The sequence below is a fragment of the Eulemur rufifrons genome, chromosome 29 (genome assembly GCF_041146395.1).
Source record: "Eulemur rufifrons isolate Redbay chromosome 29, OSU_ERuf_1, whole genome shotgun sequence".
Classification (NCBI taxonomy): Eukaryota; Metazoa; Chordata; class Mammalia; order Primates; family Lemuridae; genus Eulemur; species Eulemur rufifrons.
The window spans coordinates 19,374,375-19,390,270 of record NC_091011.1 but is presented as its reverse complement, the minus strand read 5'-3'; the positions used below and the strand labels follow the sequence as shown (position 1 = coordinate 19,390,270).

Genomic DNA, 15,896 nt, shown 5'->3' with positions numbered 1-15,896 from the left:
ACTTTGAGATGTATGGTTCTGTGGGTTTTGACAAATGCATACTTTCATATATCCACCATTACAATACCACTACAGAATTGTTTCATTGCCCCAAATATCCCCTGTGCTCCATCCATTTATTCCTCCTTCTTTCCTCCCAAACCCTGAAAGCCACTGATCTTTTTATCATCTCTACAATTTTACTTTTTCCAGGTGTCATATAGTTAGAATCATACAGTATGTAGCCCTTTCAGAATGCCTTTACTTATCAATCTGTATTTGAGATTCCTCCAAATCTTTTCACAGCTTGATAGTTCATTTCTTTTTATTGCTGATAAATATTCCATTGTATGGATTATGGATATCCATGTTCATCCATTTACCTATTGAAGGATGTCTTGAGTCTAAGTTTTAACAATAATGAATAAAGCTGCTGTAAACATTCATGTGCAGGTTTTTGTGGGGCCATAAAATTTCAATTCATTTGGGTAAATAGGAACAAGATTGCTAAATCATGTAATAAGACTATGTTACCTTTGCAAGAAACTGGAAAACTGTCTTTTTAAATGGTTGTACCATTTTTGCATTCCCACCAGCAATGAATGAGAGTTCCTGTTGTTATTCATCATCACCATCATTGGTGTTGCACTGTTTTGGATTTTAGCCATTTTAATAGATATGTAGTGGTATCTCATGTTGTTTTAATTTGCAATTCCCTAATCACATGTGACATTGAGCATCTGTTCATATGCTTATTTGCCATCTGTATATCTTCTTGGTGAGATGTCTATTCAGATAGATCTTTTGACCATATTTTAATTGGATTTTTTTTATGGTTGAGTTTTAAGAAGTCTTTGTATATGTTAAATACAAATCCTTTATCAGAAATGTGTTTTTGAAAATATGTTCTCCCAGTCTGTGGCTAGTCTCTTTTTCTCTTAACAATGTTTTTCACAGAAGTTTTTGATTTCAATGTAATCTATCATGTTAACTTTTTTTGTTAATGGATCATGCTTTTGGTGTTGTATCAAAAAAAAAAAAAAAAACCTAACTAGATTTTCCCCTATGTTATCCTCTAGAAGTTTTATAGTTTTGCATTTTATATTTAGGACTATGATCCATTTTGAGTTAATTTTTGCAAAGGGTGTAAGATCTGTGTTTAGACTTGTTATTTTGCATGTGGATATTCCGTTGTTCCAGTACCATTTGTTGAAAAGATTACTGTTTCTCCACTAAATTGCCTTTGATCCTTCGTCAAACATCAGTTGACTATATTCATGGGGGTCTATTTCTAGGCTCTCTGTTCTGTTGATCTATTTGTTTATTCTCTTGCCAATACGGCACTGTTTTTATTAATGTAGTTTGGTAGTAGATTTTGAAGTCAGGTCCTGTCAGTCCTCTAACTTGGTCTTCTTCTTCAATACAGTGTTGGGTATTCTGGGTCTTTTGCCTTCCCATATAAACTTCAGAAACAGTTTGTAGCAACAAATAACTTGCTGGGATTTTTTTTTTTTTTTTTTTTTGTTGAGACAGAGTCTCACTTTGTTGCCCAGGCTAGAGTGAGTGCCGTGGCGTCAGCTTAGCTCACAGCAACCTCAAACTCCTGGGCTCAAGCGATCCTACTGCCTCAGCCTCCCGAGTAGCTGGGACTACAGGCATGCGCCACTATGCCCGGCTAATTTTTTTTTTTTTTTTCTATATAGATTTTTAGGTGTCCATATAATGTCTTTCTGTTTTTAGTAGAGACGGGGTCTCGCTCAGGCTGGTCTCGAACTCCTGACCTTGAGCAATCCACCCGCCTCGGCCTCCCAGAGTGCTAGGATTACAGGCGTGAGCCACCGCGCCCGGCCCTTGCTGGGATTTTGACTGAGTTTGTGTTGAATCTATAGAACTGACATCTCAACAATATTGAGTCCACCTATCCGTGAACATACAATAGTTCTCTGTTTATTCAGATCTTTATTTTTTTCATTAGAGTTTCGTTATTTTCCTCATATAGCTCTTGTTAATATTTTATTTATACCTAAGTATTTCTTTTTATTTTCTCTTTATTTTTTTAGTGCTGCTATAAGTGGTGTATTTTTATCTCAAATTCCAATAGTTCATTGCTGGTATATAGGAAAGCAATTGACTTTTTAAATATTAATCTTATATCCTATAACCTTACTATAATCATGTATTAGTTCTATGAGTTTTTTTTTTATTGGAATCATACTAATTTTCTGCTTTTAAAAAAAATCAATAAAAATAGGAAGAAAAATCCATTATAACTGCAAGAAAACTGAACAAATGAACCCAACTGTATTGCAAATGAATAACATAACCATCCAGGAGGACAAAAACACAACTAATACAAGTAACTGCTAGACATGTCACTTGACTATATAGTTGAGTAGTAAAGATACAATGCAAACAAACCCTGACCTTTTTTTATAAGGTTTATTGTAGTTGTATAAGTGAGACAATATGAAATTAGTGTAAGTGTATGGTAGAATTAAGTAAATAAATATGTTGATGTAGTTGGGAGCCAGGGTTCTCACTATGGAAGAAGGCAGATACAGATATGGAATGGGGCAAAGTAGGAAAAAAGGACCCTATGGGAGTGCATTGGAATTGGCGTTACCAGCATGAACTTGGGATTTCTAATACAATAGGAATCATTTTGTCGTGAAAGACAAAGACAGGCTGAAGAGCTATACCATATTGAAGGAGACTAAAGAAACATGATAACTAAATGCAATATGTGAACCTGAAGTGTATCTCTAATGAAGGAAAAAAATATGCTATAAAAGACATTACTGGGTCATTGGACAAAACTGGAATACAGATGGTAGATCACAGTATTGCGTCACTGTTAAATTTCCTGTGGTTGCTAACTCTACTGTGATTAATGGAATCTTGTTGTTTTTAGGAAATACATGTTGAATTATCTAGGGATAAACAGGGTATGATATGTGCAACTTACTCTCAAATGGTTCAGAAAACCATTGTGTATATTACATATCCATGCATGTGTGTGTGTTTATGCACATACTACACAGTGTGAATGCACACGATGAAGCAAATGGGGCAAAAAGATAACAACTGGTGAATCTGGGTAAAGTGTGCACAGGGTTTCTTTACACTATTCTTGCAACTTTTCTGTAAACTTGAAATTCTTTCAAACAAAAGATTTTTAAAAGGCTGGTGTTTGGCATGCACAAAAAAATTAAGGGTAATAGAGCAGACTTTTGAAAGTGGAAGGTGTGAATACATCAAATATTTTGAAGGACTGTCATGCTGAAGGAGGACTAAGACTTAGAATTTGGTGAATCTTAATTTTTGTCATCCTGCTTTGTGTAGTATTATTACAGCACATCCGAGTGTTGGTGGCCAGAATGAGAGGTAGGGGTTTTTAAGCTTTGTAGAGTCTTCAGTATCATTCAGTACAGAGAGGCACAAAATCATGTGATTCTGAGGGTTCATCAGGTAGCATAAATGAGTGAAGGAGCCTGGGTGCAGGAAAATGGGAAGTAGTTGGAACTTGAGAGCAATGTCTTCTTCAAAGGCTTTCCAATGTGTTTAAAGACAAAACCCAAACACTGTGTAGTAATCCAGAGCTCTGTCCAGCCTGTGAGTGGCCAGCTGTGACTCCCAATCTTATCTAATCCTCTTTTCTTCATGTGAGGAAACAGGTACCAAAACTCACAAAGCACAGCATGTAAGAGAATGAAAGGTGTAAATGTGTGCATCTATATCAAAAACACACCATTTTTAATGAAAGAATCTAATATCCACACATTTGTACTTATGTACAATTGGGGTAATATATAATTTTAAGCTGTTTACAAATAATAGGTAATGCTTCAAATATTACATAAGGTTGATAATACATTTCTAGCAGAAATAAATATATTGCACTTAAAAAGAACTTCATTAGATGTTACTTCATAGTATTAGGCTTATAACTTTTTTTCATAAAATATTTCCCATACCCTTCCCCCAACCCCCAACACACCCACTTCATAACAGTGACTGTTTTCACGCAATTCATTAAGCAAATGAACACAGCAAACAATGGAACTGTGACAGAGTCTACTAGAGAAGCTATATCCAATTTTATCCTTTAGGAAATAAAAGAACTTTTAGGTTTCTGAAAATAAGGGGGGGAACCAACTAAACACAATATTTTAATGTACCAGAAGTAAAATACAAGTTGTATTTTTTGTCCATAATTATTATTTCAAAAAAATGTTTTTTACTTTGTTATCAGGATACTTTGTTTAAAAAGGAGAGAGGATTGAAATTATTTGAGGAAGGGACAGAGAAAGAAGGGCTGGAAAATATTATGGATTATTTGCCTACCCAATATTTATAAATGAATCTTTCCATATTTAAACGTGCTAAAGAAAGCCAGGTATTGAAATATTATAACTGGCATAGAGTAGTAAGTAGTAAATAAAGGATTTTAGGGTCTTCTAAAAAGTTTTAATAGTTTGTAACCTTCCCTTTGCTTGTTTACCAAAAAAAAAAAAAAAAAAAAAAAAAAATCCTTACATTCTAAAATAATATAAAAACTTATAAAAAACCCATCCTCCACCCAGGCATGGCCCTTTAAAGGAGCAAGCTGAAAATCTTATCTTCTGTCCCCTGCTTTCTCTAGATTTAGGGTATAGTACTGTTTTGTCTGTAATAATTATCAATTCCCTACATGTTTAATAATGACAACAGTTTTCTTACTCTTTGGAAAATTGAGTAAAAATATTTTTTTTCTTGCAATATGCTATCCTGAACATTACATAACTGAATTTTTTGAACTTTTTAGTTATTGAGTCATGGATGAGCTTGACTGAATATTTAATGGGGCGTAAAGCCATTCCATCCTCTTTATTTGAGGTGATTCCCCTTATATATAAGCAGGACAGCCTAAAAAGCTAATGTGAAATGGGATATAAGAAATGGGATAAATATCCTACCATCTCTTTAAAAGATTCAGAGGCAGTATGGAATGAGGATGCTTTACTTCTAAGAATACTTATTTCTTGGGCTTTTAGAGGATTTTCTTTTCTTTCTTTCTTTTTTTTTTTTTTTTTGGAAGGAAAGGACAGGGAGGATTTGGGAAGGGAGAAAGTTACTTTAGCTAGAGAAGAAAAATGGCAGAGATATGGATAAGGGTAGAGGAGGGGAGATCTTGGAATGCCCTGGAAGTCAATGTAAATCCTATAGTATAGCCCTACACAAGGTTTTTGCTAGATGGTCAGTCATAATAAGGAAGCTTCTTAATATCTTCCACTCTATGCCCACCTACTAGGAACGGTAGGAGGCCTTCTAGAGAATATAGCATTGTTATAAACTCAAAAGTATCAGCAATACAATATAAGTTTATAATCTAGACCTTGTTACCTAACCATTTGTGATATGTGAGACACAAAGTGGATGTGTGTACCTACATACTGCTAAGGGTGAATGGAGGAGGGGGACGATTTCCTAAATTAGTAAAAACCACTGAATTTACTCAGAACTATTGATAAATACTTTAAAAACAACTCACAAGTGCAGAACCTACCAAGTTCTGAATTAATTCCTTAGAGTCAGATAAAGCAGGTCTGTCAGGTTCTCTTTGTAGCAGCACTGCCCATTAGCCATGCTTTTTGATACTGTAATATACTTGGGGGAAAAACCCTGAATTTATTCTAAACATATTATAATTCATGGTCTTGGTTATTTAATTTGATTTCCTATTAAATATCCAGTTATTGCAATTACTTTTGGTAGAATAGACTTTGGAATTTTAAGTACTAACCTCCCAAGGGGTTAATAAAAATCAACAACCAGAATAGCTCAGAAAGGCCCAGGTGGGATAAATTTCTACCCCCTGGTTTCAATGGCTAGAGTGACTCTGATTAGGTTAAGCTCCACTTCACCTGTGCTTCTCTCTGGCTCAAATAATATCAACAGGTAAAAAATATATTTAATTTAGAATTTCAGGACTGATTTTTCAAGAGCATGCTTTGATACCTTAGTCTCTGCTTTCCTCTAAGCACGCTACTTATTTTTAGTCTTATATTGCTTAATTATAAAATAAAGTTATAAGGTTAGGAAATATTGGTATAAAACAATATTTAACAAAAACACACAAACCTACTTTGAGACACAGATTGGGACAAATGTCAAAATAGTACATATTAAAATAATCCTTTCATTCTCTTTGAAAAAGAAGATTCAGACACAGATTCACTTTAGTAGACTAGTAATTTAACAGGGTATTGAGTAGCATCATGTAAAACAGCATTTTTTGTTATTCCTGCTTTAAGCAGCAGTACTCTGAATGAAAAGGAGCACTGGCAACAGGCCAACTAGTAAATATTAAACCCCTATCCTAGCTCTATGGATATTTATTTTAAACATTACTCATAACTGTTTTATAAAGAAATGCACATCTGTACTTTGTCTGAAAACAAACCACCTGTGGATACCATAGCATAACATGCAAGAAGTTAGAATTTAACCTACAGTGTTTGCCACAGGACTCTGAGATGCTTTGTTAACACAGCCCATGCTTCTCTGTAAGTAAACTTTGGGGTACAGTGGAGAAAGGCAAGTGCAAAACCCAACAACAGCATCACAAAGACAGGCTGGGCCTGATGCCTTGTTTCATTGGCTGGAAGTGCCCAAGAAAGGCATTTGATACGGAAAAGACTAACATTAAAACAAATGAATAAAATCCCACAGGCGTCTGATGTGATGAGTATATTGCATTTACCCCCAAATACACTCCTACTGTCAGTAGCAATATTTCCCATCTCTTTTAACAGATTCAATACTTTTGCAGTGAGAACAGAGTAGAATGAATATTACATACAAAAATTAAATTAGAGTTTTGGGGAAATTTGCTAAGAGGACAGATTACATCCTGTAGTTGAAATGCATTATATCTGAAGTTGAAAGACTATTAACGTCATTAAATTTCTGTTATTAGGGAAATGAATTGTTGCAAAATGCCAAATGTGTTACCCTTACTGTAAATGCTTATATATATGTTGCTTTAAAATAACATACAGGTTATATAGAACTAAAATATAATTAATTACTATTATAAACATTAAAGGAAGGCTTAAGAAGATAGCAAGAGTTGAAAATAACGTGGATGAATGCTTTAGATTTACTTATAAGAACTGCCAACGTTTCTGTCAGGGAGTCACTGAGTTAACGTGAAATTTCATAATATAGAAAAATGGTAACGGGGTCAATGAATACAACACAGTAAGAAAAAAGGACAAATCAGATGTATGGGCACATTACTCCTCGTGAGCACAGGTTAAATGTGGCTATACAGGCATTTAGAATGGTCATTCTCAAATCCCTGTCAATCAGTGGCAGCACAATAAAGCAGATTCACCAAAAATGAGAATTTGGCCCAGTGCATTTTAACATCCATAAGGTCTCCCAAAGCTGAAGTGAAAATGAAGGAGCCCTTGGCACCCATGGCAGAGGCATTCCCTTCACAATAGGACAACCATCTTTCTATTGCAGCTGCAAGCGAAAGGAAGCCTCACATGTCATCATGCAGAGGCTCTGGAGTGTTCCTCAGTGAATAAATCAGTAGTATATAGAATGCAGCCCAGAAAAAATAAACCTTAGTTTTACAATGTAACATAGAGAGGCTCTTGCTTCAAAATTGTATATGGAAGATTTTTCCTACATAAATGGCAAGTAGCTACAAGAAAGAGAATTAGGAAGAAAGGAGACAAGACTGTAAGAAGAGAGCTTATTGAGTATTGGCCCTTCAATATTATAAAAAGAACTTTGTGAAGTCATTGCCATGTATTCATCCACAAAACAGGATGCATTAGCATTATCTCAGCACCTTCCCCAGCAAACTAACACAAAGGAAAACTAAACATGCTTAAGCTACAGCACTACAAATATTTCTCTATTGGCTTCCATTTTCTACAGGGAGAAATTGACTTTAGTTAGTCATTATGATTGGTATGCTATATAATATTGCCTCTTTGAAGATTCTTTTAACCTGTGGAAAGCAGAAAGAAACCCTATACACATTGATTTTATACATTACTGCATCGACACAGCATTTTGAACCGCCAGGAATAAAGCACCTTAGGATTTATCTGCCTCGTATTGTTAAACTTTCAGGCTGGCTAAGAACTTTACACTGATTCTCTCCTGCACTCAAGAGCTGTCCCCCAGCTACAGATGAATCCTGGTCCATGGTGCATTCCCTTAGCAGTAGATTTTGTTGTGAGTCCAGCTCTCCTCTTTAACAGGTTCCATGTCTCCTGGAAAGCCCCTGCTCCAATGCCCCACATCCCACCCTCTCAACCCTGTCCTATATTTCCATACCCATTTGCGCATTCTGGATCTGGATTCTCCCATTTTTTGAAGAGTCATACAAATGGCGTCATCACAGCAGAGGAATGGCGCAGTCCCTGGATGGCAGCATAGGGCCCCTGCTGAAAGTAGTGATGGTATCTCGGCATGTGGAACGAAGGGAATGTGGGGCCGCTCCCTTGCATGGAGCTGGCGATGGCTGATGGGGTCAGAGGCATCCCCAGCCGGCTATATGGTGGCAGAGAACCCTGGATGGGGTGAGGAATGGGTGTTGCTATGGACGCTGTGCTGGTGCCAAGAGCAGTCAGGGACTGTGGGTGCTGAAACCCAGGAAAATTGGAAGAAGATGATACCCAGGAGCTGAGAGACAAATTGTCAGACGTTGTAAAGGCTGATCCTGTAAGGAAAAACACTCATTAGACTGGAAATGCTATTTCTATGTACAGATCAAGAATTAAATTATCAGTAAAGATCAATTTATTTTCAAAAATATTTAACAGATCTGCAGTTTGAAAAGACAAACACACATAAGATTTGCCATGGGGCAAATCTACCTTTCTCAGAAGATATTATTTATGCTCTGCATGGAAGATAGAATTTACTTATGGGAAAAAAATCAACTCATTTGATGGCCCACATACTCCCACAGAGTGGCCAAAACATTAATACCCTGCCTGTAGGTAATGACCTGATCCCCTTAAAAGGAGTTTCAAATATCTGACATTTGTCCCAATCTCTGCAGAGTTTCCATAAGGAAGGCTGGATATATGAGTCTTTACGAAACTGCCTCGCTTCCAAAACTGTTGTGAGAACCCACAAGAGTAAGTTTTGCTACATTACGGCATTCAGAGGTTTAGACAAGAGTCGACTTCTAATTTTCTGACTGTATATATTAACAGTGATTCTTGAACAACACAGGTTTGAACTGCTTGGGTCCACTTATACACAGGTACTTTTCAATAAAAGTTACACCAAGTGTGCCTGCCTCTCCTGCCTCCCCTTCCACGGCCTCCACCTCTTCTGTCTCTGCCACCCCTGAGATGGCAAGAACATCCTCCTCTTCCTCAGCCTTCTCAGTGATGAAGATGATGAGGATGAAGACCTTTATGATGATCCACTTCCACTTAATGAATAAATATATTTCCTCTTCCTTATGATTTTCTTAATAACATTTTCTTTACATTTTTTAACATTAAGAATTTCTTAATATTTTTTCTGTAGCTTACTTTATTATAAGAATACAGTATATAACATAAATAACATACAAAATATGTGTTAATTGACTGTTTATGTTATAGGTAAGGCTCTAATAACAGTAGGCTATTATTAGTTAAGTTTTAAGGGAGTCAAATTTATACGAGGGGTTATAAGAAGTATCCTACGTTTTCACTGATTATGTTATTTCACATTATGGAATACATGAGGGCTCTCCCCATAAGAACATTCCTGTTCCCAGGATGGGGCACCTCAGGCCTCTTTTCTCTGGACTTCCTTCTCAGATGCAGGTGGCTGCTCCCTGAACCTTTGCAACAGAGAAATTTTGTTCAGTTCCTGGTGTCACCATTGGGGCCATTTCCTCTACATAATGCCCTTTACTTGGACAATCCTCTTTTAAAAGTGTTTTCTATTTTGGTCTGTGATCCTAATAAACTATTCCCGACATAGATAGACTAGATACATCCCCTGATTTTCAGATTATAAAACAGGTTCAGAAAGACTAAGAGACTGCCCCCAAAGTTCAATAGTTCTTTCATAACAAATTGCAGACAAGAAACTCCTGACCCCTCACTCAAAGGCTCAATGTCCTTTCACTAAAAAAACCAAACCACAGGAACCTTCAGGCAGCACAACCACTTATGACTGAAAGGCAAAATAATGATATGTGTGAGGCTCAGTGTCAGGGGCTGTCCCTTCCTGAAGAGGCTCTTGCAATCCTTTCTGGGCGTATGTGCACTGAGGACCAGACGTCTCATCAACTGCCCGCCCCCTTCTCCTTCATGTGCTCTACCTCAGCAAATCCACAGCCCCAGAAGCCATCTTACCTCGATTTGGGGTTGTCTGACTCTCATCCCCCAAGACATCCTCTTCTCCTCCATAGGTGCGGATGGGTGAGCGGGCATAGGAATGCTTTTGGATCAGGCTCTCCACACTTTCCCTACATTACAGAGTGACAAATCACAAGTTAACTAAAAAGTGAAGGACTCAGAGATGGAGAGGGATCTTAAAGGTAATTCGCTAGTCAGTAAAACCATTTTGTTAGCCAAAAGGCAACCACTTCGGGGAAAGATGACAATCAAAACAAATACATTTATTCTACTATAAAGTGACTTCTCAGTAAGCAGACATTACTGGATAAGAAAAGGAAAATCCCCTGATATTCTACAAAATGAAGGACAAAGAGGTGAACAAGGAGCAATGAAACCTGACCACAGGAATATGGAATTTAATGATGTGAAAAATAACGAGTGAATGAATTTGCCACAAGGAGCTGCAATGAATCTTCTTACTGACCTCATCAGCTAATAGACACAAAACAAATACCCACCTGATATGAACTGTACTGATTCAACATCTGATGAAATGTTGGCAAAAAGTTCAAAATATCAGTAGTCATAAAAAGACTTAATGTTCACCAATAAGCCAAACAAATTTATAGAGTATATGACAATATGGGCAGTTTGGGTAATGAACACTCTAAGATCCTTGTTGCTTTCAGACTGAAAACTACAGAAAACCTATGAAGGAAATGCAAATGGCCATTAAGAAATTTAGGCCCCTAGATAAATTGGCGTGTTGGCTTTGTAGATGGTCTTCCTCTTGCAACACAGTCTATAAACCAAAGAGTGAGGTTAACTTTAAAAATAAAAATTATTTTGGTATCGGAAAGTTTGACCTGCTGCTAGTTTTCTTAAAAGCCAGCACAATTTTAGCCAGATAATTTCCTTGCCAAAAGTCCATATTGGTAACAGATTACTTTGTACAGCATACATTTCTGGAATAGCTGATCTAAGGACCACACCAAATTAACCACCAAAGGACAAAAAGAGGATTTAAAAAACTTATATTGAATGACGAAGGACAAACAGAACACCAAATTTCATATTGAGGGTATAAAGAAAGCAAATAAAGTGCCATAATAACTTTTCAAAATGTAACACCTGTCAACATTTCACATTGATATACAGACTTTACCTGTGAAAAAATACTATCTCATTCATAGTAAATTTGGAGTTCTACAAAGCCTATATACCCAGATAGATGAAAGCGTTTTATCATATTAAATAGCATGAGTATGAGGACTTAGGGATAGGGCTACAAGGAAAATTAATTCTAGTCACTATTCCGATTACATCTTTATTCCCAAAAGGTTTTAAAATAAGCATGAGGTATCACTTCATACAGTCAAAATGATTGGTATCAGGCAAAATCCTGATCCATTGTATTGACCCATAGCTATTAAAAAGAATGGGGTCATGCCATATTTATTGGTATGGAATAATCTCCAAGATGCAGTAAATGAAAAAAATAAAGTACAGAACAGTGTGTAAAGTATGCTACCATTTGTGAATATCTACGTTTGTATATGCTTGTATTTGCATAATATTTTCAGAATATTCCAGTTTCCAGAACAAGAAACTACCAAGAAGTTGCCTCTGCAGAGCGAAGCCAGTGACCTAAGGGACTGGAGCAATGATTCTCAAACTTGTCTATACATTTAAACCATCTGGGGAGCTTTATAAAAACTATATTGAGGTACAATTAGCATACAAAAAATGGCACATATTTAAGCTGTACAATTTGATCAGTTTTGGCATCTGTTTACACCAGTGATACCATCACCACAAACAAGGAAAGGAAAATATATAACACCTCCAAAAGTTTCCTCAAGCTCACGTGCTCCCTGGTCCCCATCCCAGCAAACCTTTCCAAGGAAACCACTAATATAATTTCTGTCCTTATTGATTTGTTTGCATTTTCTAAACTTTTATAAAAATGGAATCTTACCTTACATATCTTTTTTATCTGGCTTCTTTCATTCAGCATGTTTTGAGATTCATCATGTTGGAGCATGTATCAAGACTTCTTTCTTGTTCTGAGTAGCATTCCATTGTATAGATGTATTATAGTTTATATATTCACTTGTTGACAGACATGTGCCTTTGTGGAAAGGTTTTTAACAACAAATTCAAAACTATCACATTATCTATTTCTTCTTGAATTAATTTTGGTAGTCTGTGTCTTCAAGAAACTTGTTCATTTCATTTAAATTATTGAAATTATAAGCATAAGTGTTCATATTTCTTTATTATCCTTCTTTTTAATATCTGTAGAATCTGTGGTGATATTATTCTTTTCATTCTTGATCAGAGTAATTTGTTTTCTCTTCCCTTTTTTCTTGGTAAGCTTAGCTAGAGAATTGTCAATTTTATAAATCTCTGTTTTTGGTTCAATTGATTTTTTTCTATTGCTTTCCTGTTTTCTATTTCACTGATTTCTACTCTGATATGTATTAATTGCTTTCTTTTATCTACTTTGGGACTCACTTGCTCTTTTTTTACTAGTTTCTTGAGATGGAAGATGAGGTAATTGTTTTGAGACCTTTCTTCATTTCTAAAGCAGGTATAGCACTATAAATACCCCCTATGTAATGTTTTAGCAGCACCCAATAAGTTTTTATTTGTTGTCTTTGCATTTTAATTTATTTAAAAATTATTTCTAATTTCCCTGTTGCTCTATGGGTTGTTTAGGCATGTTATCTAGTTTTCAAATATCTGAGGATTTTCCAGATATCTTCCTGCTATTGTTTTCTAATATAATTCCATTGTGATCAGAGAACATAGTTTGTATGATTTGAATGTCTTCAAATTTATCAATAATTGTTTTGTGGTATGGAGTATTATTTATCGAGATAAATGTTCTGTGTGCACTTGCAAAGAAGGTATATTCAGCTAATGTGGGATAGAATGTGTTCTAAACATCAATTCGGACAAGTTGGTTGACAGTGTTGTTCAAATCTTCTATATCTTTACTCATTTTCTCTTTAGTTATTGAAGGATATTAAAATTCTCAACTATGATATGTATTTGTCTATTTTTCCTTGTAGTTCTGTCAGACATGAAACTCTATTATTAGGTGCATACACATGTAGGATTGCATGTTCTCCTATGAACAGAACTCTTTATTAGCATGAAATTACCTACTTTATTATTTACTATTTTTTCAGAGTAACATCCTTTACTCTGAAAACTATTTTGATATTAATAAAGCCACTCTCATTTTTTAAAATTAGTATTAACATACTATACTTTTTCCCACTGCTTTACTTTCATCTTGTATCTTTATATATAAAGTACATTTTTTATAGGCAGCATACATTCAGGTATTACTTTTTAATCCAAACTGACACTCTCTGCCTTTTAGATGAAGTATTTAGTGTATTTATACTTAATGTGATCATATGATTTAGGCTGAAGTTTGGTTGTTTGTTTCCTATTTGTCCTATCTGTTCTTTGTTATCTCTTTCCTCTTTTTTGCCTTCTTTAGGGTTAATTTTTTTCTTGTGATTCTATTGCATCTATTTTGTTGGTCGATTAGCTATAAGATTGTTATTTTAATGGATGACTTAGCATTTATAGTAAATATATTTAACTTGTCACAATCTACCTTAAAGTGATATTATACCTTTCTAGTATAAAACCCTCACAATAATATATTTTCATTTCTCCCTTCTAACCTCTGTGCCATTCTTGTCAAACACTGTATTTTTATATAACCTCTACTCTATATTGTTATCTGTTTAAACAGTTAATTATCTTTTAAAAATATTTAAAGAATATGAAAAAATTTGATCTACTTATCCATGTAGTTATCATTCCTGCTGCTCTTCATTCCTTTGTGTAGATCCAGACTGACACCTGGAATAACTTTCCTTTTGTATGAAGGACTTCCTTTAACATATCTGTAGTGCAATTTCCTGGTGGTGAATTCTTCAACTTTGATATGTCTGAAAAAAGTCTTTGTTTTGTTTTTAAAGATATTTTTGCTGATTAAAGAGTTCTATGTTAAAAGACTGTTTTTCTTTCAGCATAGACAGTTCTTGACTTATAATGGTTCAACTTATGATTTTTCAACTTTATGATGGTGCGAAAGCAGTATACAAGGAGCAGTATGCCCCTTGACTTCTGATGGAGTTATGTCCAGACTTAGGCAATTTTGACTTATATTTTCAATGTACAATGGGTTTATCCAAATATAACCCCATTATAAATCAAGGAGCATCTGTACTTTAATGATGTTGCTCCACTGTCTTCTCATTTACTTTGTTTCTGACAGAAATCTGCTCTCATCCTTATCTTTATTCCTCTTATGTAATATGTCTATCGCTCCCTGGCTGCTTTTAATATTTTCTTTTTATCACTGGTTTTGAGCAATTTGATTATGATGTAACTTGGTATTATTTTTTCATGGTTCTTGAGCCCAGCTTTGTTGGGCCTCTTTGGATTGTGTATACAGTTTTCATTAAGTTTGGAAAAATCTTAGGCATTATTTCTTCAAATATATTTCTTCTCCCACCTCCCAACCACCTTTCAGGGTCTCCAATCACATGTGTATTAGGCTACTTGAAGTTTTTCCACAACTCAATGATGCTCTTTTTCATTTTTAAAAATTGCTCTTTGTGTTTCATTTTGGATAGTTTCTATCATTATGTCTTCAAGTTCACATTATTATGTGTGAGGTAAAAATAAAACTTTTAAAAAATTTTGCCAACTTGTCATACACTTTAATCTTTATATGTATATACATTCTGGTAATGTTGAACCCCAGCAGCCTTAACAGCTGATGTCACTTACTTAAAATATTGGAGAGTGACTGTCTTTGGGGGACATTAAGAAGAAAGTCAAATGATCTGAGCAACCCCTAAGAAAATGACAACTATAACATACATTCAAGTTAATGTCTTTTGAGTCATGTGTGATACTGTCAGTATTTAAAACAGACTTAGAAAAGAATTAGGTGGTTATTTTCACATGAGAAGGAATTTGCTTTAAGATCCTAGGAAATATTTTTCTTTCTGTATAAAGGACTGGCCATCAATGGGCCCAAATTATGGATGGTATATTTCTAAGGTATATTCCTCTATCCATGATATGTACATAACTGCTAAATTCAAACATTTAAATTCAAAAGAAGAATGCAGTATTTACCTCTCTAAAAATGCCCTTATGTAAGATCATTTAAACTTCTTTCACATACACACACAAGAAAAATCATTTCCCAAATTACACAATGAATCACTGCCTCATGAAACATTTTGCTTTTCTATAAGAAGTACATTATATTCATTTTGTCCTTGCTAGATCACTGGTATTATTACTTATGCTAGGCTCTAGGAGCCGGGAAAAAAGGATTTTTATCGAAGTGATTTACTTGCGTCAGGCCTGGAAGTGAACTGAAAGCAATGGCAGTTCTTAAATAAAGGATGGCATAATCAAATTATTGCCTTTTAAGTGATTGAAAACAGTGGTGCATATCAGGGCCATCTCTTCAAAGATGTTACCAAGAGTAGGCAGCCCATGTTGTTTACTTTA

At 35.2% G+C, this 15,896-nt stretch overlaps 1 protein-coding gene across 1 annotated transcript in view; it reads right to left on the bottom strand.

Moving 5' to 3' along the window:
- Positions 1-8,363: 8,363 nt before the first annotated feature.
- TBX20 (T-box transcription factor 20) overlaps positions 8,364-15,896 on the bottom strand; it is a 49,289-nt gene continuing 41,756 nt past the window's right edge. Inside the window, exons 7-8 of the mRNA XM_069462194.1 lie at positions 10,350-10,462; positions 8,364-8,704 (exon numbers count right to left, since the gene is read on the bottom strand). Coding sequence (XP_069318295.1) covers positions 8,364-8,704; positions 10,350-10,462 — 454 coding nt within the window. The remainder of the gene's footprint in view (positions 8,705-10,349; positions 10,463-15,896) is intronic.